This window comes from Copidosoma floridanum, unplaced genomic scaffold (genome assembly GCF_036245765.1).
Source record: "Copidosoma floridanum isolate Cflo_tuat_1 unplaced genomic scaffold, Cflo_Japanese_pri ptg000019l, whole genome shotgun sequence".
NCBI classification, from domain to species: domain Eukaryota; kingdom Metazoa; phylum Arthropoda; class Insecta; order Hymenoptera; family Encyrtidae; genus Copidosoma; species Copidosoma floridanum.
The window spans coordinates 12,510,404-12,532,925 of record NW_028321896.1 but is presented as its reverse complement, the minus strand read 5'-3'; the positions used below and the strand labels follow the sequence as shown (position 1 = coordinate 12,532,925).

The window sequence follows — 22,522 nt, the reverse complement described above, 5'->3', positions numbered from 1 at the left end:
TTGAATTTAATTATGATGGGTTCGTAAGTTCGTTTACCTACGGCTGACGGCACATGTATATATATAGGTACTTATGTATAGATCTGTTTGTGTCATACTTGTCAGTCTGCTCTGCTGCGCTGTAAATGCACGGAACGGAATAATATTAGGTTACAGCTGTTACTGTACACACTGAACACTCCAGATCATAAAAACATCAATTGAATGATGTCGAGGTCGCCACTGTTTATCGGCAGTATCGGCACGCCTGACGCCTCACCTTAAATTTATATTTTTATCTGTAAATTTGAGTCGTCGATGATAAGATTTATTTTTTCATACAAGTGATGTAGATTTTGGTGCAATGGTCGCGTGTACAGCTGCTGGTTCTAGCTCTATTTATCACGAACGTCAGGTAATTTTTTTTCGGGTTTTAATAATGTTTTGTAATTCATCGTCAATGTAAATTCGATTCATTTTTCGTTTAATTTGACTTGAACTACAATTTTTTGAATTTTTTTCTTGCTTAGTAGTTAATACACATGCACATGACAAAAGATTTTAATCTGAATATTCCTAAAGGTGAGAGATCTCTGTGCATTGCATGCACTTAACAATTTATTCCAAGAAAAAGGATTTAGTAAGCAAGAACTAGACCAAATATGCTACAACTTGACCCCTGATGTTTGGATAAATCCACACAAGTCACCTCTTGGACTTGGTAATTATGATGTAAATGTGATTATGGCAGCATTGCAGAAAAGAGGTTGTGAAGCTGTTTGGTTTGACAAGAGAAGGTCGGTTGATTGCTAACTAATCACCATTTGATAAACTTTAGTTTTAATCTTGCTCATTTACAGAGATCCCAGTTGTTTATGCCTTGATAATATTCAAGGCTTCATTTTAAATGTGCCATCGGAATACAAGTTTGGTTTTATGTCATTACCATTCAAAAGACGGCATTGGATTGCCATTAAAAAGATTGATGATGCCTTTTACAATTTGGACTCTAAAATAGAGTATCCTGAATTTATTGGAAAAGTATGTATTTTTTATGTCATACAAATTTTTAGTTATGCCGCTTGGCAATAATAAGTACTTAACTTACAGAACTGTGAATTGTTAGTGTATCTGAGAGAACAATTAGATAGTAAAGAAAAAGAACTTTTTATTGTTGTGACCCGTGAAGTGGAAAAAAATCAAAAATGGCTAACAGAATTCTGTGAAGAAAATGCTTCAAATGAAGATGATGATAAATTTAACAAATATATTGAAGAAACAGTACTTGACGTTCCGAGTGAAAATTCAGTAGTTAACTCTCAAGAGAAAACAAATGAATTTGAAAACGTTTGCAATAACCAAAGTCTTAGATAGTCAAAATATGATTAAAATTACGATTATTTTAATGACATATTTTATTACTTAAATTAAATTGCTCCAGCAATCACCAAAACAGTACTATAAATAAATTATCACATTGTTAGAAAATTCTTAAATTATGCTTATACTTACTAACGTAACTCACAGAAATATGACGAAATGCCATAACAAACTGAAAAAAAATTATAAATGGGATTTCCGAAGTGTAAGTTCTTACCACAACGTTGAAAAGCAAATTGGAATTACAACTTTCTACAGGTCAAGATCAATAAAAATGCTTAAGACTGCACATTTGACACCATACACGTGATAACTGTCATTTGGCAAATGTAAACTTTTTCTTCATATGCTTACAATTCACGATTCCAAAATATTTATCAACTTTTAAATAACCAATGTTTCTATGAAGAACACTTATATTATGAAATGCTTAAAAATTTTATTACATGAAATTTTTTAATGGAAGTGTTTATAACATTCGAAAAGAAATAAGTATAAAGGACAACAATGATGAGTTTATTTTTACAATCAAATTATCCAAATTATGTTTATGAATTAACTTAAAGTACATTGAAACATTTTAGATTCTGAAAAAGTTTACTTATTTAGTTGAAAGTTAATTCAATTAAATTCCTTGTTGCGTTGTGCTGACATTTAACAACGAACTTTACCACAACAAGAGATTATTTTTACGCTAAGTTCATGTTATATTTGTAAATACTTTTATCAATAACATAGGTAACATGGATATATATTAACAGTGTCATTTTTTTTCACCCAAAATATTTAACAATTTTATTTGAGACCTTATTTACATTGAAGAAAAGAAATTTTGATGCTAAAAATTTCAATTAATAATTACCACTTTATAGAAATGGCTGCGTTCATTTTTTCGATTTCGTGATACTTGGTGAGAAGGTAAGATGTAGCCTTGTCAGAGTTTTCACCCTCTAGCCATGATTTGTATAAATCTTTGACAACTTGATTTTCGTCGGGATTACTTTTAGGAAGTTTGTAGTATTCGGTTTCAAGCTTGAGGGCTAGTTCACGTGGCTGTGTGCCATCTTGAGGTCTAATTTGAGCTCCACCATTTAAACAACCTACCAATAAAAAACAATTGTATCGTCGCGTCATTAAATTTTATTTTAAAATAGTTATTACCTGTTGGGCACGCCATCACTTCAACGTAGTGATAAGGACTTTTTCCGCGTTTCAACTTTTGCACAAGATTTTGAATATTTCTAAATCCATTAGCTATGGCGAACCTTAATAAAACTTTACCATCTTTTTCCAAGACTGCTTCTTGAAAATCTGGATTTCTCAAATTTTTGAATTCTAATTTCACATTTGTTTCTTGGAATAAAGTTTTGGCAGCATAGTGAAAAATGAAATCTGCATAGCCACCAGAACCACTGCCTTGGTGACCCAATAAAACTTCATCATTTTCTTTCTTTTGATGTTGAAATGGTTTTTCAATCTCTTGATCTTCAATATCATGCAAAGATTTTTCTTGGTGAACCAGCATCTGTTCCAGTTCAACTGTAAATATTTTTATTGGATAATTTTTGTTAGAAAATTTTATTGTAGTTTATCAATTTTCTAGTGAGTTTTTACTTACTTGCAGTAATTACACAGTCTACATCTCTGGTTTCTTTCAGTTTGTTGTAAAAGTCTTCTCTTGATGCCTCTAGTTTTTTATCATAACAAGGCATAAGTGTCACATGATACACTTGTTCTGGAGAAATACCTTTCATATTAGCTAAATGGTATTTAACAAGTGATCCCATTATTTGCTGGGGAGACTTTGTAACACTTATGTACGGTAAAATAAAATTCCCATGAGTTTTCTCAGCATAACAAACCCATCCTAAAATTTAAGGAAATTAGTTTCTGTACGTTTGATAAAAAATTTATAAATAACTCACCTGGGCAAGATGAAGCCAGCATTGGCAGTTGATTTTTAGAACCCTCTTCTGCTGTTTTAAATCTTTCAACAAACTCCTTGGCAGACTCAATCAATGAGAAGTCCTCTGCAATTGTCATGTCTAAAACCATATCAGCACCCATACTTTTAAAATAACCAGCCAACTTGAGTACAGTCTGTTCCGGTGTAAGATTATACCTCTCAGCCAAAGATATTACTGGCTGTACGGATAAACTTATTACTATGAATTTCACGTTTTCTTCTCCCAGCTAAAAATGATGCCGTATTTACGATTGCCATTATTATTACGATTACATACTAGTTTATTTGTTAAATAAGCAACGTATACCTTCTGCTTATCAGTTTTTTCTTTGAAAACTCGCAAAAGCTCTTCTTGACTCTGTTGTGTGACAAGAACACTTTCGGCAGACGTTATACAACCACTACAAGCTAAACAATCTGCCAATGTTATCTCTACTTTTTGCAATTTACTGATGGGGCCACTCTGAAAAAAAGGCAATAATTTACTTTGTGCTCTCACTACTTACCTCATAAAATGTAGATAATAAACCATCAAAGATAATATTCCACCTCTAGTACTTCAGCATAGGAACCATCATCCTGAATTTTTATCTTTGTTCCTGGCTTGTTCTTTGATTTTTTTATCTCTACAGGTTTGATGCATTCCTAAAAAAAAAAAAAATGCAATTTAATAATTAAAATGTTGGCACCAGACAAACGCGTGTTAATAAATCAGATGATCAATTTTTATTATTCTAACCTGCGAGGGAGTGATAAAGTCATCTAAGTTTGTCAATTGCAGTGCTCCACTAAACCTCGAGGCCATGATTTTCTTTTGTATATTTTTACTAGTCAAATGTTCATTTAATTAATTCCAAGTCACTGATATACCTATTTATGCAAAGAACAATAATATCAACAATCACAGTTGTAAAACTGTTCCTTTGACTTTGACTTGCTAAATTTCATTTTTTTACATCTAGTGAGTCACACTGGTCTACAGCTGTTCACCATTAAATTATTTCGGAGCAAGTTTTGTAAGTATAGATGTTTTAATTTTAAAATATTTTTGATACTGATAGACTGATTGCTATTCTTTGGATTATTAATTGTTGATCCAAAGTTGATCTTGGTACAGATATCAGCACTTCAGCAGACTGCTCGAAATGACACAAGTGCAGGTGATCTTGTGTATATAACTCTGCTGCATAGTGGCGTGTAAATTTGGTATGTGGAGGGGAGATGATGGGGATATCAGAGAGATAGGACCCATCATTTTAACTTGTTCAAATTGACATATGTTAAGACGATTTATTTAATAAGGTAACTAACAAAATAATGTATAAATATTGGGGCTGACAGTGTATTTTGTTAATTATTATTTCCAATGTACTAAATATGTCGGTTCGTCAATGTCTGGCTGTTACTACTTAATTCGTATCAGGGGGGGTAACACCTATACTACTTAAACATTATACAGTAAGTAGTAAACCAGCGATTCAGTCAGACTGAGCGGGGTGCATATCCGTTGATGATGGTTACTTGATTATGGATCAAATCAGTATTAGGTACTTGTAAGTTCAATAACTCAGCTCATCGACCAATTTTCATAAAAAACCCCTTTTTCGTTATTTTTTCGTGCACACCATAAACACACCCCTACATCATGTATCTTTCAAAGCGTTAAAAAAAATATCCCCTCGTCCCTTATATTCACTCTCAAATATATAAGTAGAACGTGCGCTATTCAACCCCACTTGCGCGCCGCGCGAAAAGAAAACGAAAGTGCGTCTATATATACAAGACAACAAGTATACACTTGCTTCGCTCAACGCCACCCCCTCGATGACTTGTCCACCCCCTACCACCCTACCCACCCCCAATACGCACATACATGTGTATATGTGTAGGTGTAGGCGATGTATGGATGTAGATGTACAAAAGTAAAGCCGGCGACATCGCGACGCGCCTCCCGCGCCGACTCATCGTTATAGGTATACATCTCTGGCTCACATGGAAAGCTTAACTAAATAAGAGCGGGGCGCATCGCTTGGACACATTTTGTATCAGCCGGCGCATCGTACGCAGTAGATGGTGCTGTATATATTGTTCATTTAATTTATCATCTTCTCCCGGTGTTTGACAACAATTCGTTTGAAAAAAAAAAAAAAAAAAAAAACCTACATATACATACACACGTACTTATTTATTATATACTTGTTGACATACACGCCGGTATACTTACGCGTATATTGTATGCAGTACAGCTGGGACGATAAAATACACGAGCATGACCGAGGTGCGGAAGGACGACGTCGTTAAGATCGTCCACACTTATCCGCTCTGTCGAGTGAGTATATTGGGGGAAAAACAAAATAAAATAATAAATCTTGATTGGTTATACTTGTGACAATTTTTTTTTCGTTTCGTTTATTTGTTTATGTATTAATCCGTCTCGGTGAACCACACGGTTATCGTATTTGTATATTCTGTTGTTGTTATCTCCTTGTCTCTCCAGTTGTTGTGTTGCGGAGATGAGATGGGGGTGCGTGTGGATATTATATAGAGAAGACAATACATGTATATAGACTTTGTTATTTTCTCCCACATGTACCCTGCAATAACTCAAGCCGATCGATATTATATTTCTTTTCTATACGGTCGTACATACACGGTACAGAGATGCATTTGTGTGCGAGATGAGAATCTATGGGTGTACATAATTGTGCATAGCTGTTCTCTTGTCTCTTTGCTTTTTCCAAGTGGTTGCAGCTCTTTTTTTTTTTTTTTTTTTTTTTTTTTCATCAACTTTTCCAAGCAAACGTACATTTTTTAACTCTTTTTTTTTTTTTTTTTTTTTACTCATTTAGGGGTACGAAGCATGCTTAGGATGCGTTATTATTTTCGCCGATTTTTCGGTACTTTCCGGAAGCTTCGCTACGCTCCGGCGGTATAGTAAAATTTCACATTGGGCGGGGACGTGGTGGAAATCATCTTTTCGGCCCTTTCCGTTAAAAGCGATCGGAACTTTCTCTCCCCGTTGTGTGGAGAGAAGTCTTTACTTCCTAGCTGGCCGAGGGAAAATAAAAAATCGCTTGAAGAAAAATGGCTGTTCTTTTTTTATTTTAAATTAAAGACAAAATACACATCATTAGTATGAGTATAGGTACTAATTGTAATAAATTTTTTTTTTTTATAATCGAGATGAAACATAATTTATTGTTGATTATTTTACACGAACGCTCGTAAAAGTTAGTACGGCCATTAATAAAACGTTGCGTGATTTTTAAAATTACTCCAATTATCCGACAAAATGACAAAGTTTATGTGACCCCAAACGACAGTTTGGCCCTACAGTTTGATCAATATCCGCAACAAGTTCACAACAATTATCGAAACATCAAATATCTTCTTGGACTGAATCCGGGTATCTTTCGTGTCGGAACTCATATCGAAAAAGGAAAAGACGGTTTGTACGAAATCAACAGTCAGTTTTTTGTTTAACAGCCATACATTTTTTTTACTGATTAAAAAAAAAAAATATCCAAAATTGGCACCTAGACACAATTATTTCGAATCCAACACGATCGATTTTCTTGTTCTAAAAAAGTAAGATCGCAGAAATCAAACGCCCTCCTGCATGTCCCTGTTGAACAGATACCAAAGTTTGGCACTGAACTGTCGTCGAAAAAAGAAAAAAACAAAGTTTCGTAAATCACGCGACATCGATTTGTTAGTTGATCCAATTGGCATTCAAATTACCGTCATTTCCATTTCGTAAACCCGCACAAAAAAAAAAGATTCAAACTGCATTTTACACTCGTTTAAAACGTATAAGCATAATGTAAACAAATAAACAAACAATAAAATATGCAAACCGTGAGTATGAAACCGTGCTTGCGTGTCTGTTTTCACAGAAATGCGACATGACGGACGAGATGAAGCAAGAGGTGATGGAACTGTGCGTCACAGCGGCCGAAAAGTACGCGGACAATTACGAGTCCGTGTCGCGGATGATCAAAGAGACCATGGACCGGAAATTCGGCGCCTCCTGGCACACCGTCGTCGGCGAGGGCTACGGTTTCGAGATCACCTACCAGCTCAAGCACCTCCTCTACATGTACTGCGCTGGTAATCTTGCCATCTGCATCTGGAAGTCTGCTTGAATTTTATTTTCAATACGTACGATGGAAACAAAAAAAACTCCATCAACTAAAGCGGTAACACCTAATTATATGTGAGTGTAGGAGGGGCGTAAGTTATTTTTTAAGAAAGTAGATGTGAAATGACATTCTGTATTTTGCCTTGAAATTCAGCCTTACGAATATGCATAATTATTCTAATATTGACGTACAAAAGGATATCTGGGACGATTCAAACGAATTTACCGTCTTCTTTTTCTTACCTGACTAATCGCACTGTACACTTTTACAACAATGCAAGTGCATGTGGTTAATCAGAGATGCCATCTTTTGTGGAATAAAAAATTGTGGTTTGAGAGTGAGCGAATATGTATGGCGTATAAGCTAGAAAATTCGTTTCTCGCAGCAATGTGCCAACGCTCGTGTACGTATTAACTTTGCGCAGTGTGTCAAAACAAGTACTCCTTGAAAACTCTTTTACAGAAAGCATACATTGTATACATAAAAGAAAAATATATACCTACAATGATAAAAATATACGTAATCCGAAGAAAGTACAAATGTCTCGCCCCAAAAGGATAAAAGTAATTTTACTGAAAGTATCGAGAAAAATATATCGCAGGTGTAGAGGTTTTGTTTTTGCTTTGAGTACGTATGTTAGACGAATGGGTAAAATAGTCGTATGAGTATTAACCGTGAGATAATTTAATTACTGAAATTTGAGTTTAATTATGTTTATAGTATTTAATATTTGTTGTAGAGTTTGAATAGTAGTGGTGGTAACGTTACTAGATTCACTCATTTCTTTTCACGTATTTTTTGTACACAAATTCGAATTCGTATACTTTACAAGGATTTGAGAATTTTTTTTTTTTCGTACATAAACTCGAAAGAAACGATTTTCAAAAAAACTGTACACCTGACCAATGCAACAAAAATTTATGGGCCCATTCATAAAAGTATATATAAATTGCATTTATAAATGACTCACGTACACTAAATTAATGGTTTTTATGCAATTAAGAAGAACTTTTACCGAACAAGTATTCCATTCTGCACCTAAAACTCGTTGCGTAGCAATAATAATTGTAATTTTAATAATTAAAGGTATTTGACGTTACTTTTTTGTATCAACGTGATGATATATATTTTCAACATGTTTCTTCGATGTACATTAATTAACCATGTAAATACACGATTCGACATAATATGATAGCTACGTGTTACGTTGAATGAGGTAATAAATTTATAACTACTCGAACGAATCCTCGCACGTATGCCTTATTTGTATGACAAGCCACGTGTAGTAATGTATATCAGGCAACAACGGTTCGCCAAATGAGAGCAGCCACGTTACCATTTGTGTAGATGAGCAGCATCGACTTCACCTGGTACGTGACGCTGTAGCTGTACGCCTCGCCGATGATGACGTTGAAAGGAGCCCCGAACTTACGATCCAAGCTCTCCTTGACCATCCGCGCGGCGCTCTCGTAATTGTCCGCGTATTTCTCAACCGCCGTCACCGTGATTTCCATGGCTTCGCTCTTCATGTCGTCCTGCATGTCCGTGTACTAACTCGAAAGTAGTAAATTTGACGACTACACGAGTGAATAAAAAAATATATGCATTAAATCTGCCAATGGCCGTACGTACTTTGCACAAAGGATACGTGTAGGCGAGTGCTGCGTCTTGCTTTTCTTCGGCCATTATTTCGATTTTAGTAACAACCTCGATTTCTTTGGCCAATCTTAGGAGAGACACGAGTGAGCAGAGGGTGAAAATTTACTTTTCGGGGTTATTCAAAGATAACATTCAATTGTTTTATTGTCATCGAAAATGGTTACAGCGTTGTACATACACGTAAACGAAAAAAAAAAAAACAAAAAAAACAAAAAAACAAAAAAAAAACGAAGAACGTTCCAGAAAAAACTGGTGCGTACAGTTGTATCTGATTATATTTCGTGCATAAAAAATATGCATGTAAAAGTAATGTTAATTAAAATGTGTAAATACGCAAAATGACTGGTAAACGAACTTTTGCGATTCGGTTTCAAAGTATATACAACCAAATCAGAGTTGTTTTTTTTTTCGTACAATCAAATGACTTTAAAGTTAAAACTATAAATAAAAAATTAACGCGATAGGCACATGATTAATGTTTCATACAATAGTTCATCAGAAATTACGTGTAATAATATCAATATCGTTAATTGTTAGAGCTGTTTTATATGGTATTTGTATTTTACGACAATTTATGGATGATAAAAGTTAGACTTTCAACAACCAACGAGTAGTAATATCTTTATGTAAAAGCTAGTCTATCCATCATTAAGCACCATAGTCGTGCACATCAAATGCAATGTTAGTTTGTTTCGATGCCAGTATTTGTTTTAAAAATTAAAAACATTTTAAAAAACCATCATAATATTTCACATACTGTTCGTTATTGCACTCTTAATTAAAAATAAATGCCAATTATGCAATGAAAAAAAAAAAAATTATTTCTTTGATTACAATCACAAACGAAAGCCTTTAAAACATCGGCATCGAACGTCGTCAAAAAATTTTTAAAGTCAATAAAAAGGTGATTGACGTTGAAAGGCTAATAATTCAGTCTTGATTGTATGATAATCGGTAATAACAAATCAGGATCAAGAAATCGCACATGATCCCCAAACATTGATTTCTATCGAATAATGTACACGTGTATTTACAAAATATAGTTATTCCAATAGAGAAAATCTTATACTTTAGTAACTGCTATACACTCGAGTAATGGAAAATTACATGAAATTTCATTGTAATGCATTCTTTAAAATACTTTAAATTTTACATAATTTTTGGAATCAGTATTCAATTATATCGAATCACACCCATGTGAGAAACATCATAACAATTTAGTAAAAATTGTTCCATGGAAAAACAATCTCATGGCTTAGACATAAAGTGTAACGCAACAGTTATCAATAGTAAAATATATTAATAAAAAAAAGTGATGAATCACCGTTACGATACGTGAAATTGTGTGACAAGAAGTTTAGTAGCTTTGGCAATGTCATAGGCACTGGAACGAACTTGTTGAAGACACCGGTCCATGTGTTCCACGTCACTGGTACATCTTTGTAACGCAGTGCATTCCGCTTGCAATCTGCCCGTATTTCCATGCAACTGACGAAGAGCACATCTGATATTGTCATCCACTGGGTTCTACAAGTTGTATAATGAATAATATTATTTTCTTCATTCTAATAGCAAACAAGAGTGAAACTGTCTCAATAACTAAAACTACCTGAGGAAAGATGGTCGCGAGTTCGGCGACGGCAACGCGGATGCGCTCGGCGCACGGTACGAAAGCTTCGCGATGCGTCGGATTTTGCATTGCCATCCAAAGCTCCTGGATTCGTCTCGTCACCTGTTCCGTGCGTTTATTCACTTCTTCGCTGGGTGGTAGATTAGCTGCACCACATTCCCACAGTCCTTGCGTCGTACAAGGTCGTGGTAATCCCTCAACTTCTCTTTTGGCCTTGAAAAGTTTTTTTTTTTAATTATTGTAGAATGATTTAAAATAAAATGCTCGAGAATTATACAAGCGAATACTCAGAAATTAACTTACTTGATTCATGAAACTCGGTGGTTTTCTAAGACCTTCTCGAGTTTCATACATCGATGCTGGTCGTTGTCCACCTCTCGTTGGCGTGGAAGGGGGTTTGATATCGAGAACAGGTTCTAATTCAGGATCGTGTTCTCCGATGTGTCCATTTATTCTTTCTTGGGGAGCTTGCAACTTGCTTTGAGCCTACGGTGAAATAACCGTTATTTACTGATATAAAAAAAAAAAAAATAAATAAATAAATAATTAATAGCAACAAAAAATTTATACCTGAATTGCACCCTTTAATTCACGATTCTCTTGCCTTAACTGCTCAAGTGTGATGTGAAGGCGCTTTATTTCGTCTCTGAGATCTCTTGTCGTAGATTCCGATAGCATCAACTGTTTTTTCAATACTTCAACGACCGACGGCAGTCCCTTGGCCATTGGAGCAAGTGCCTTCTGTAAATAATACCAGAATAAAGAGTAAGTAATACAACTCATCGTTCACATCATAAAAGATGATGAAATGTCAACAATAATGTGTATTTATAGTTGAATTGTGAACACATAGAATAAACAATGATTAAACAACTTAAAATAACATTCATCCCAAATATTTACATTACAGAATAAGTATATACATTTCTTGTTGTTACAAATTTTTAATAAATCATACAAAATTAACGTTTAAAGTAGAATCAAAGGTGGGATAAATTTTGTAAACATTAAATCAATTTTTGCTCGACAGAGATTATAGGTACGCATGAAACTGAACTTGCCTAATAAAATGGTCTACAGAGTAGCCAAGCACTCAAACGATGCACAAATGGTCGTTTAAATCCTGACACCTTCAAGTTCAATAATATTTAAACGTTTTATCGTGTACACTTGTTCTTTTCTTGTATTAGCATCTGCATTCACTCGCTCTAGAACGTACTTATCGATCAAACAAACGCTGCTTACCTCGTCTGAAATTCCATCCGTGGCGAGAGCCGCGTAATCGTCGTCCGAAGCTACGCTGTCGTAGAGCGGCTCGTCGTCAGACATTTGCGACCCGTGTTTACGTAATTGTTCCTTGCGAAGCGCGGACACAGCTGGATCTACGGAATTTTCTACTTGAAAAAACGCAAATTTACTTAAGTAAAACAAAAAATTTTAAATGAAAAAAATAAAGAATCCTCACCTGGTAGAGGGGCACTGTTGGCCATCGCATGCCTGTGCCCGGCCTCCGTTAATATATCTATGATAAGCGTCGCGAATTCCTTTGGTGTGAATCTGGCCAGTTTTTGCCGGCCTTGGTTACGGGTCGAAGAGAGCTGCGGGTGGATCGGCAAAAATGGCACTATACACCGTTCTGGCAGCGATGCCGACGACAGCCAAACTATTGGAGAAAACGATTTTATCAATTCGGACAAAAAAAAAAAAAAAATCGATAGTGCAGTTTCACTTTGAAGCACTGGTGTATTGCGCGTGTCGAGATGTAATATATAATAACAATGTTGCTTTCATGCCATTTTGCATGGAACGAAAAATTACAGCAAGCAGAGGTAAAGAGAGAAACAGGGTGTATATCTAAGACATTATTGTTGCTACAGGTGCGCTAAATCGATCCAAATATGATATACGAAAGTGATTCGATGTTTTCGACATTCATTCGCTTATAATAAGTATCTATACTTGACGTAAATAAGTACAAAAAAAAAAGGTAAAAATGAAGCTACACATTCGAGTTCTTGCGAGATTCAAAGGTTTTTTACTTACCTCTCCTTCTAGATAAGCATTTTGAAAAATATTTCATGCACATTAATAACATTGATAGATATGGTCAACTAAACAGCACTAATGTTTTCTTTTCTTTTTTTTATCTTAATTAACTTTCAAATGAATTTTAATGAGTATGAATACGAAGAAAAACAAAATTCAGGTTTGAATACAATGTTAATGGGTATGCATATACTATAGGTACAGAGGAAAAATAAAGGGCGTTTTGTTAATAGACCGGTATAACACTTTGGATATTTAAGGGCCTAGCCTATACTTCTACTTTGTATATATATTTATTTTTTTTGTAAAAAGTATGTCTTACTCGCATCAGTTTCTCTGCGATCGACTTCGTCGTAAACGTCTGACGCGAGTTCTTCCAATAAATGATTTGGTAACTGAAAATAAGAAAATTAATTACCATCAGATTAGAAGTTACAAAAAAAAGCGAGTGTATTTACCATTTGCAATTTATTCCTGGCTTCAAAATTTCTTTCCAAAGTAGCCGACCACTCCGGGATAATTAAATGTTCGCCATTTTTATGATCTGGTTTTTTATTGCACAAAAAATATGTAAGCCTATCTGTAACTTCGTACATGCATTCAACAAGCCGGTCGTATAAATCTAAATGCCCCGCCAGTCTAAAATTAATTTTTTTTCAGTTTAATTTTCATCACGTTAAACAATTTTTGTTTGTACATTGAACAATTATTATTACTTTGCTGCTTCAGCTGGAGTTTGTCCATTTGAGTCTAGCATACTAGGATTTCCGCCATTGGCAATGAGGAGTTCCACTTGAAGAGCTTGATTCGCTCTGGCTGCCACATGTAAGGGCATTGTTCCCTTTTCCTACCAAGGTTGTACACAAATTTTATTGCAAAAAATGTTTATAATCACAATCAACTAGTCTAATCACAATTTTCTACCTTGTAAAAATAATTAGGATTAGCTCCTTGAGCGAGAAGCCTTAAGGAAGTTTCAAAATTTCCTGTTCGAACGCTACTATGCAATTGCCTGCTAAGTTCTTCTTCGCTGCAAAATTCTTCCTTGCATGATCTCAATATAAATTTTAACTCTTGATGCTTCGCTTTGATAAAGTCTGCTTTAACAGGACTACAAATAGAATGTATGCATTAATGAGAGTAATTTACCTCCGAGAAATATTAAATGGGTAGTACTGAAAAAAAAAAAACTACTAACTGTAAAGGGTCTTTTGGCTGAGGTTTCCTTCTGCTAAATTTAGAATTACTGGGATCTAAGAGGGAGTGCTCCCAAATACTGTTGGCTCCGTTATCATTTAATGTTCGTACCATCTACAATAATTTAATTAACGGAATAAAAAAACCAGAGCAGGTAAAATAATTTTTAAAAAAATAAAAATTAGTTAAAAAACTATTTAGGTTGATAATTAAAGAGTGGATGAAAAAATATTATTTCAGTTATGAAAATAGATAATTATCATGCTTGTATCATTCCTTATCACATGAAATGATAAAATTTTTGAAGAAAAAAATAATAGAAATTAATACAAGGTGATAGGTAGATGTTATGCAAGTTTAGATGTTAATGAACTGAGATAATGATAATCAATCTAATTAAAAAGTCTTTGAAGTGGCTATTTTTGTGTATTCATTTAATATCACTTACCACGGGCATATCTAAAATGCCTCATACTTACTTTATAAATCAATTAAATACTCATTCAAGGAAACGAAAGAAAACGCAAAATGAATGAAAATAATATGTTAATAAAAACTAAGTGTGTGTCAAGGCTTACTAATGAAAATACATGGTTGGTGATAACTAACATTTAACATATTTGAACTCCAAACTCCCTTTGTCAACGACTTGATATAGGACACATGCCTGCCTAGACTCCTGTGTATGCTGCAGCACTCGTCGCACAGCAAAATAGCTCTGTTTACAGAAGCCCATGCTGGCTCTAGAAGGACAAAAATCAAAACAAATGTGTATTTTGAGAATTCAAAAAATAAAATTGAAGCCTAATAACGTGGGATCAATCAATTCAACTACAAATGAAACAGTATACGGGTAGGGGGGGAAAGAAAAACAATTCGACTCCAAAATGCTTTGAATGCTCCATTCTTGGTACCGATCAACGACAGATGAATCATTGCTTGGTATTCCATCAGTTTTCACCACCTTGTCGTCATCACTGATAAAAAATAAATCAAACTAAAAAAGCTTGCATGCACACTTACCAGGACAGCTGCAGTCGGCGCAGACGTCGACGCTCGCACGATGCTTCGGTCGGGCCATTTCTTCCAAGTATGCAACAATAAAACACTATTTTTTCCTTGCCAGGTCTCGGAGAGGAAGTGTATAGCGCCAGCAACGCCCTTGCCTACTCCTTCTTGTTGACACTTCGTAGACTATTCACGCACAACTTACAAGACGTCACTCGCATAATGTTATTGAGTAAAACACTACTAGGGTCCATTAGTTTAATCCAATTAACGTGCGGTTCTTGGATCTGCAATAAATGCACTTTGACAGAACGTGAATTACTGCATGCCGTTACAAACAAACACACTGAACAACACTGCACACACTCTGCAGTTGTGCAGATGCAGAGCGAATCAAGAATGAAAAAGCAGACACTCGATCTGGAGAAGAGAGATGAGAGAAGGAAAAATAATTGTACACTATATATAAATAGATATACAGATGTATATATATATAGGAGACAGAAACTCCTCTTCTCCTCTCGTCGCGTCTTTGTCGTACTCCACACTCCACAGGGGGGACAATTTTTTTTTTTCAATTCTTACGTCGCTTTATTAATAAATTGTAAGGGAAAAAGAGCGCTCCTCAACATTAGCCAGAGCTCGATAAGTACCTCTCTCTAATATACGACTCCCTATGAAAAATTGTTTGAAGTATTTGTGTTTATTTCTCTTCTTTCCACTCCACCCTGAATGACAAGCGAGCCTTTTAACACTTTAAAGCATATACTTAATAAGTAGTATCGAACATATCATATTCATTAATATCTGAAAGAGACTGACTCATTGAGATTAGCTACTTAGGCGTGGTAAACATTTAGCGTTCACTACTACCACAGTAGCTAAAGCCTTGCTATCTGCTATTTTTAGGTTTTTACATATTAATTTACGGAAGCTTGCATGCCACCACTCGAGCTCGCTGGAGAGCAGAGTCTCCTAAAATCTATAAATGTCTTAATACTTCTATATGGAGACTGTAGAATATTTTAGGGAATAAAACTTCACTACTTATCGTCCAAAAAGTTACGCAGTTAACTTTTCTCATCACGTGCAAGTTTAAGAAACTTCCGTTGTTTACAAGTATTAATTTGTTTATAAATGTATGTAAATTTTTTTTTCTGTAGATAATTAAAAGATGTACAAAAATAATATATATTCCGGACGTACATAAAAATAGCACTGCTTCACACACCAGTGCCACATTTGACTTTCGATTAATCTGATCTGATTAAAATAATAATAATAATAAAAACATAAGTAGTAAAAATTCGATTCAATCGATTTCAATAACAGTACATAATAATATGTACAAAAAATATGTGCTCGTTACTTAAACAAGCAATTGATTTTAAAGTAAAATAAAAAGTATAAATCTATTTCGAAAATGCATGATAAAAACAATAATTTTAAATTTCTAAATCCCGATTTCAAAAATCATAAGTATACCATTACAGTAAATTAACGTTTCAATTAACACTTCAAATTCAAATTTACTGAAATCCATCATGGCTGAATTTATTGGATCGACTTAACTCGTTTCAAAATATGAATCGACCTTAATCGGCTTAGATCAAAATCATAGTAATCGATATCGAAGGATTCGAAGGTCGAGGGTCGAAACCCGCGCGCGCGCCTACAATTGTTTTCAAAATACGGAGTCGATGTCGATCTCGCGGACCACGCGCTCTGATATGCGGCTGATGTGCGGTTAATTTCTTGATTGACAAATAATGAATTATAAGGATGATTTTAATGTCTTCGTGGGTGGCCAGTCAGGTGTATTCAAAGGCATCAAGGTTAAGGAGAAATCGTGCCTCACAAAAAACATACAGAACCTAGTGTCCATAACTGATCACCACCAGGTAACCTTTATGACGTGGAGCGACAACGATGAGAAGGAAATTCTTTTGGCGTGTGGATCAAAAGATACGAGGAGCGTCAAGACCTTCGACACGGAATATCACTCGTTCAAAACCTCGTTTGTTTGCGACATTGGCAAAGGACCCATTACTGGTATTGCCAAGTGCAACAATCACATTCTGACTGCTGTTCAATCTGGTCAGATCAAATTGTGGACGCACAATGATAATTTGGGAGAGCAGCTGCTGCTGGAGGCTGGTGAAGGATTATGTCGTATGCGGCAAGCTAGAAAGGAAAAAACTGTCATCGCCACTGGAGGTCTGGAGAATCCGCTGAAGTTGTTCAATTTGGAGAAGAAGGCCAACACTTTTACTGCAAAGAATGTAAGACACGATTGGTTGGAAATGAGAGTACCCGTAAGCATTTCGGACTTGTGCTTTATGTCCAATGATAGACAAGTGTTAACTGTGGGGAAATATGGTCACATACGTCTTTACGATACAAATGCTCAGAGGAGGCCTGTGTTGGATGTTGAAATGAAAGACGAAGCAGTGACTAGTGTGACTTCCTGTTTTCACGATTTCCAAGTCGTTTGTGGAACAGGTAAGGGAAAAATGAACTTGGTAGACTTACGTAAGACCGGTAAAATTTTAAATTCATACAAGGGTCCTGTTGGAGCAGTTACTGCTTTAGCAGTTAGTAAAAGTGAACCTTACGTTGTTAGTGTCAGTTATGACAGGCACTTGTATGTTCATGACTTACCCACAAAAAAACTGTTGAAAAAAGTCTATCTGACATCCAAGTTGTCAGGAATGGTGCTGCGGTCAGAATTTTCAATGAAGGAAGTTGAAAAGGAAGAAGATAATGAAATAGAAATGTGCGAAGTTAAAAGTGATTCCGAATCTGAAGATTCTGATATAGAATTTAGTGATTAGACATGCTTGACATTGCAGTGTTGGCTACGTTTTATTGATCAATGAAATATAGTGTACCAAACAATTTTGTTATAAATATAAGATTCTTTCGAGACTTATACTTGTTTTTATCGTAACAAATTTGTAAAATATCGAACATAAGGTTATATTTTAAATAAATACTATCATTTTTCTACAAACGATACTTTAATATTACGACTAATTGTCTTATTAAAATAAAAACATCCCCGAAATTAGAACTAATGTGAGTTGAACTATTATTATTACATTTATTCAAATTCTTACTATATAGAATAAATCTTATATTTATTTTGTCTTAGTAAAAAATATACATAGCCAGTATGTTTAATAGCAATAAGGAAATTTACAAGTTTGACATATTACACAGTACAATGTATTTTATAGTCAAATTAAACTACTAATGAATAAATAATGTGTATGCAATAAGAATCCATCGTAAAAAAGTTTGAAAAAAAAAAAAAAACTTAAAGAATTAAACCTTTTGTCAATTGTGTTCAGGTGATTCAGCATAAAGATCGCAAAGTTCCATAAATATCTTCCGTGACAGCGACTTTCTGGAGGACGGAGTATCCGTTGGTTCTAAACGCGATTGAAATTTCTTGACATCAGGCGTCACTAGGAAGGACCCATCTATCTTTAGGGCCATGTATTCTTTCAGCGGGACCCTTAGATTTCCCCATTGCTTTATTGATGAGGGTGTCAAGGGAACCTTAATCGGTGAAACTGGTGCTGATTTCGAGGGTGGTGGTTTGTGAACAACATTTAATTCGTTCTCCAAAAGCGTAAAACTGTCTTGTCTATCCGAATTGGATAGCATTGAGTGGGACATATTTTTCGCGGCTATTCTAGCCGATCGTCTTCTTTGCGAGTTACAACTGTCGATAAGTGACTTTGATCGCCGATACGTTCTCAACTGACTCGGTGTGTGCATCATCTTATTTGCAGAGTCGTCAATATTTTCTTTATTCTCACATTTATAATTTTCATCTTCAAAAGAATGATTCTTGTCGTCTTCTACAGAATGATCTTTCTCATCATATTTCTTTGACTCATTGACGTCAGAGGACATTTCGCAAGATACTTCACCAATTGTAGATAAGCGCGCAACTTCATTCAAAGTTTCTAAAGATGCTTCACTGCATTCTTGATGTAAATCTGCATCGTTTACTAGTATTCTTATTGGCATCAAAACTTCAGGTTTGGATTTCTCTTCTGTCTTTTCTTGTTGCTCTTTTGAAAATGATAAATTTACATTTTCAGAGACAATAATTTTTTCTATCAATTTGTTATTCTCGGTCTCTAGATTTTTGTTAGGTACCGGTATAGGTAAATTTTTATCACTGTCTAAAATTGTATAAGATAGATTACATTTTTCAGTAACTTCAGTACATTCTTCTACTTGATCATTTGATACTTTTACTGCAACTTCGATTTCCGAGTTTTCACTAATGATCATGTTAATACAACTTATTGCTTTATTTAACTGCAAAACTTGATTTTCTAAATCTTGAAGCGTTCTTTTCAAATGTAAAGCTTGGCTTTCCGATGTGTGTAAAGATTTTTCAAGAAAATTTTTAAGCTGGATCAAACTACTTTGATCCGAGCTATTTATTTTCGTGTAATCAAACTCCAGGACTTCAGTTTTACTGGTATTTTGAGTTTTTGGTATGTTGCTAATACACACCGCTCTGCTAACACGTGGATTTTGCTTTTCTAAACCAATGTCTGCCTTATTTGATCGTTTTGATTTCCGTTTTGATGGACTCATTATGACAGACGGTCTTTCCATTACATCGGTATGAGAAGGAAGCTTAGTTTTGCGTGTTTTCCTATTGAAAACTGGTGATGTGACAGAACAATTATCTTTTGTCCCAAACTGACTTTCACGATCTGTAGGATTGAATGAAGATTTATTACTTTTAGCTGAAATTTCCTTATCATTATTTTGCAATTTGTAGTTAGACTTCTTTGTTTCGGTATTTTGTGAAGTATTCTTAGCAGTTTTATTAACGTCGGATGTGCTAGTTTTTGTAGTCTGTTCAACTACCGTTTTAAAGCTAGACCCTGACCTTCTAATGTAATTATTTTTAATAGTATTGGGTGGTAGCAATAGGCTTTTTCTACTATTGTCGTTCATTTGATCCTTTTTCGATATAGTTTCAACCAAATTTTTTGAAACAGTTTTCTTTGGCTTTTTCATCTTAGTTGAATTTTCCTTGCTTTCGAGGCTAAACTTTTGTGGAGAGTCTAAGGTTGTATACAACTGGCGCCTAACTTTATTTCCTCCACTGGACTTCAGATTACAAAGGTTTTGTTCTTCAACTGTGTGAATACAATAATTAATTAAAAGTAAGAGATAAATACAAGAGTAACCAATAAAACTTTGGACAAACCTTCATTCTTTTTAGGTTTATAACAACTCTGTGTTGTTAAATAAGGTTGACTTGATCTTTGAGAATGGGTACTCTTTTTTTGTGTAGACACTGAAAAATTGATAAGATTTTAACGTAATTTTTTTGGAGAAATAAAAAATAAAAGTATGTGAAAAGGTATTTACCTGATGAAAGTATCGAGTTTCGTCCATCTTTTTGTGTGTTTTTAAATAAATCTTTTATGAGAATAGGTTGAAGTATCTCTTTATCTATAACTAGATCAAAATAAACGATCTTATGAATAATGTTTTAATTGAGTAAATGTGTAACTTATAATTAAAATCTCACTGTGTTGTTTCTTTCCGGATAAGGGCCTAGCTGAGGTATTTGGGGTAACTTTTATTCTCACTGGAAGCATATAACTACTTCCCTAAAAATATAAGTAAAACAACAATTAAAATTCGACCAAACACATTAATTTAAGAAATGACTAGTATCAAACATACCCCTGATGCAGTCAAATCACTGAAAAAACTGTACGAGCTGCTTGGAGTCTTGTTTACTGCCATTCTGACACTTGGTTAAGTCTCAGATTTAAAAGTATAAAATATTAATTCCATAAGAAATCAATTTTTTCATTTACGTAACACCAGCGTATCTTCACTATCTTCTACCAAGTTTACTTTTGTCTATCATGAAATCGCGAACTTCGTCCGTTCGTTGATTATTAAAAGTTTTTACGCTAACATTGAACAGGTTAAAAACAACTTCACTTTACACCTTAAAGCAGAACATCATCAAGCTTCTTTTCATTTTATAAAACGCAAGTTTTTTGGAGAAATCCTCCAAAGAGATATTATTCAAGTAGTTTGGTTTAACTTATCACAAAAAAACGGAGAAAAAGGAGCGTGTTTCAGTTTTTGAGTCGGAACTTGTATTTAAATACCTACATCACAAGTTTTCCGTTTGATCTCTCCCCCCCCTTTTCAAATATGTAAAAATTAAACTGATAAAAGCGCCACCTATTTCCACTGATCGTTGTGTTGTAACGTCGTTGTCCGACTGTCCGTTGTTGTCTAAAAATATCAAACGCGGGTTTTTTAAAATTAATTTAGACTTTTTTTTTAATTTTTATATTTTTGAAGACACTGCAGATAGGCTGTATGTATACATACATATAAAAAAAATATTTTTAAACTTTTTTTTTTGTTCATCCGCTTATTTCTGAAAATCAATAACTTTATCTCTAAGAAATGAGAGAATCACCAAGAAACTTAGCAAATAGAAGTAAGCAAATACAATATACGAAATGTACTATGTGCTTGTTAAAATTTTACTGATTTTTAGATGAACCTGATTTATATTTACATTCAGATGAAAACAATTTATATTTAGCAAATATACTTTTCAAAAGAGTCAACATCACACCTAGGGGGCATATATTTAGTAGTGCGGTTATGCGTTCGAATAAATAAATAAATCGTAAGTACTTATTCGCATCCTGAATTTCCCAATTCTCAATCGTATCCGAATCGTATTTTCAACTGTTGACGCCAGCATACAATTGGGATGCGAATCGGACCTCAGTCTGAAACTTTGGAGTCTCTCTAAAGTCTAAAAGCTCTCTGATCCTCTGATCAATGTTGATACTTGATTTACATATATATATACACAAACTACTGACACACATGCAAATTGACCGGCTATCGCAAGGATCACACCATCACACGCAATCGTACAATTCGTATGTTAATATATCACATGTATGATCGCATCGACTGACCGACACCGATCGGCGGAACATTTTTCTTTTTAGACTAATAGCTGGAGCCCAAGGGTAGTAAAAAATCTAAACCAGCCGCAACTCTCACCAAAATTACGAAACTTGATTATTCGTAGAGGTCCGAAATATATTTGTCATAGTTTATTTTGATGAAGAATTATGTAGTAATAAAAGTAGTGTCATATGGTCAATTTTTTAAACCAACCGCAACTTTACCCAAAGGATTGAAAACAAAAATTTGTCCAGTGAAATGTCATTTGTGGTAAGATTTTAATTTATATCTTCTACTTGAAAATCGACCATGGATCCATTTTTGAAAGGTCATATATCGAATAAAAGATGAATTCTGATCTTGCCGCAAATGGCATTTAACCAAAGAACTTTTTATTTTCTATCCGTTGGTCTATGTTGCGGTTGGTTTATAAAAATTACTACATGGCACTATTTTAATTACCACACAACTCGTCACTAGAATGAAATACTCATGACAAAAATTTTTCGGATC

At 34.5% G+C, this 22,522-nt stretch overlaps 7 protein-coding genes across 9 annotated transcripts; 3 read left to right on the top strand and 4 right to left on the bottom strand.

Moving 5' to 3' along the window:
* Nucleotides 1-133: 133 nt before the first annotated feature.
* Nucleotides 134-2,111, top strand: Josd (Josephin domain containing). The gene is made up of 4 exons (XM_014359317.2): nt 134-394; nt 562-776; nt 840-1,020; nt 1,090-2,111. Exons 1-4 carry the CDS (start codon nt 344-346, stop codon nt 1,351-1,353), a joined length of 711 nt encoding a protein of 236 aa, XP_014214803.2. The 5' UTR covers nt 134-343; the 3' UTR covers nt 1,354-2,111.
* A 14-nt stretch (nt 2,112-2,125) lies between these two features.
* On the bottom strand, nt 2,126-4,678 carry LOC106643830 (putative cytosolic Fe-S cluster assembly factor AAEL012261). Its single transcript, XM_014359111.2, has 7 exons — nt 4,065-4,678; nt 3,875-3,970; nt 3,633-3,788; nt 3,285-3,552; nt 2,978-3,226; nt 2,521-2,898; nt 2,126-2,459 (listed from the first exon to the last, which is right to left on the bottom strand). The coding sequence occupies exons 1-7, from the start codon at nt 4,128-4,130 to the stop codon at nt 2,218-2,220; spliced, it is 1,455 nt and encodes a 484-aa protein (XP_014214597.2). The 5' UTR covers nt 4,131-4,678; the 3' UTR covers nt 2,126-2,217.
* Nucleotides 4,679-5,585: 907 nt separating this feature from the next.
* LOC106644177 (dynein axonemal light chain 4-like) lies at nt 5,586-7,576 on the top strand. The gene is made up of 2 exons (XM_014359580.2): nt 5,586-5,654; nt 7,222-7,576. The coding sequence occupies exons 1-2, from the start codon at nt 5,595-5,597 to the stop codon at nt 7,468-7,470; spliced, it is 309 nt and encodes a 102-aa protein (XP_014215066.1). The 5' UTR covers nt 5,586-5,594; the 3' UTR covers nt 7,471-7,576.
* A 1,186-nt stretch (nt 7,577-8,762) lies between these two features.
* On the bottom strand, nt 8,763-9,153 carry LOC106642284 (dynein axonemal light chain 4-like). Its single transcript, XM_023390413.2, has 2 exons — nt 9,100-9,153; nt 8,763-9,017 (listed from the first exon to the last, which is right to left on the bottom strand). Exons 1-2 carry the CDS (start codon nt 9,151-9,153, stop codon nt 8,763-8,765), a joined length of 309 nt encoding a protein of 102 aa, XP_023246181.2.
* A 96-nt stretch (nt 9,154-9,249) lies between these two features.
* On the bottom strand, nt 9,250-15,433 carry Git (ARF GTPase-activating protein GIT1). 3 transcript variants are annotated; one of them, XM_089592698.1, is made up of 13 exons: nt 15,023-15,433; nt 14,609-14,742; nt 14,001-14,113; nt 13,727-13,913; nt 13,519-13,649; nt 13,261-13,441; nt 13,125-13,197; nt 12,222-12,419; nt 12,002-12,150; nt 11,327-11,497; nt 11,060-11,242; nt 10,736-10,969; nt 9,250-10,653 (listed from the first exon to the last, which is right to left on the bottom strand). In XM_089592698.1, the coding sequence occupies exons 1-13, from the start codon at nt 15,078-15,080 to the stop codon at nt 10,453-10,455; spliced, it is 2,013 nt and encodes a 670-aa protein (XP_089448824.1). In that variant the 5' UTR covers nt 15,081-15,433; the 3' UTR covers nt 9,250-10,452. The 3 variants fall into 3 exon arrangements, with proteins under 3 accessions (XP_089448824.1, XP_089448825.1, XP_089448826.1); XM_089592699.1 differs by having other exon boundaries at nt 11,972-12,138; XM_089592700.1 differs by having other exon boundaries at nt 11,060-11,230; nt 11,972-12,138.
* A 1,279-nt stretch (nt 15,434-16,712) lies between these two features.
* On the top strand, nt 16,713-17,977 carry l(2)k09848 (WD repeat domain 74 lethal (2) k09848). The gene has a single exon (XM_014359480.2). It carries the CDS (start codon nt 16,777-16,779, stop codon nt 17,839-17,841), a length of 1,065 nt encoding a protein of 354 aa, XP_014214966.2. The 5' UTR covers nt 16,713-16,776; the 3' UTR covers nt 17,842-17,977.
* A 185-nt stretch (nt 17,978-18,162) lies between these two features.
* On the bottom strand, nt 18,163-21,200 carry LOC106642275 (uncharacterized). The gene is made up of 5 exons (XM_014357002.2): nt 20,741-21,200; nt 20,583-20,664; nt 20,420-20,509; nt 20,256-20,345; nt 18,163-20,184 (listed from the first exon to the last, which is right to left on the bottom strand). The coding sequence occupies exons 1-5, from the start codon at nt 20,801-20,803 to the stop codon at nt 18,347-18,349; spliced, it is 2,163 nt and encodes a 720-aa protein (XP_014212488.2). The 5' UTR covers nt 20,804-21,200; the 3' UTR covers nt 18,163-18,346.
* Between the last annotated feature and the right edge of the window lie 1,322 nt (nt 21,201-22,522).

Coding starts and splice junctions, on each gene's coding strand:
- LOC106642284 (XM_023390413.2), bottom strand. CDS start 9,153: ATGGCCGAAGAAAAGCAAGACGCAGCACTCGCCTACACGTATCCTTTG. Junction 9,018..9,099: donor ACACGTATCCTTTGTGCAAA/GTACGTACGGCC, acceptor CTTTCGAGTTAG/TACACGGACATGCAGGACGA.
- Josd (XM_014359317.2), top strand. CDS start 344: ATGGTCGCGTGTACAGCTGCTGGTTCTAGCTCTATTTATCACGAACGT. Junction 395..561: donor CTATTTATCACGAACGTCAG/GTAATTTTTTTT, acceptor ATATTCCTAAAG/GTGAGAGATCTCTGTGCATT. Junction 777..839: donor GTTTGGTTTGACAAGAGAAG/GTCGGTTGATTG, acceptor GCTCATTTACAG/AGATCCCAGTTGTTTATGCC.
- LOC106644177 (XM_014359580.2), top strand. CDS start 5,595: ATGACCGAGGTGCGGAAGGACGACGTCGTTAAGATCGTCCACACTTAT. Junction 5,655..7,221: donor ACACTTATCCGCTCTGTCGA/GTGAGTATATTG, acceptor CTGTTTTCACAG/AAATGCGACATGACGGACGA.
- LOC106642275 (XM_014357002.2), bottom strand. CDS start 20,803: ATGGCAGTAAACAAGACTCCAAGCAGCTCGTACAGTTTTTTCAGTGAT. Junction 20,510..20,582: donor ATCCGGAAAGAAACAACACA/GTGAGATTTTAA, acceptor ATTTTGATCTAG/TTATAGATAAAGAGATACTT. Junction 20,346..20,419: donor AAACTCGATACTTTCATCAG/GTAAATACCTTT, acceptor TCAATTTTTCAG/TGTCTACACAAAAAAAGAGT.
- LOC106643830 (XM_014359111.2), bottom strand. CDS start 4,130: ATGGCCTCGAGGTTTAGTGGAGCACTGCAATTGACAAACTTAGATGAC. Junction 3,553..3,632: donor AAAAAACTGATAAGCAGAAG/GTATACGTTGCT, acceptor CATCATTTTTAG/CTGGGAGAAGAAAACGTGAA. Junction 2,460..2,520: donor AGTGATGGCGTGCCCAACAG/GTAATAACTATT, acceptor TTTTATTGGTAG/GTTGTTTAAATGGTGGAGCT.
- Git (XM_089592699.1), bottom strand. CDS start 15,080: ATGGCCCGACCGAAGCATCGTGCGAGCGTCGACGTCTGCGCCGACTGC. Junction 13,198..13,260: donor CCAGGAATAAATTGCAAATG/GTAAATACACTC, acceptor TCTTATTTTCAG/TTACCAAATCATTTATTGGA. Junction 10,970..11,059: donor CACCGAGTTTCATGAATCAA/GTAAGTTAATTT, acceptor AAACTTTTCAAG/GCCAAAAGAGAAGTTGAGGG.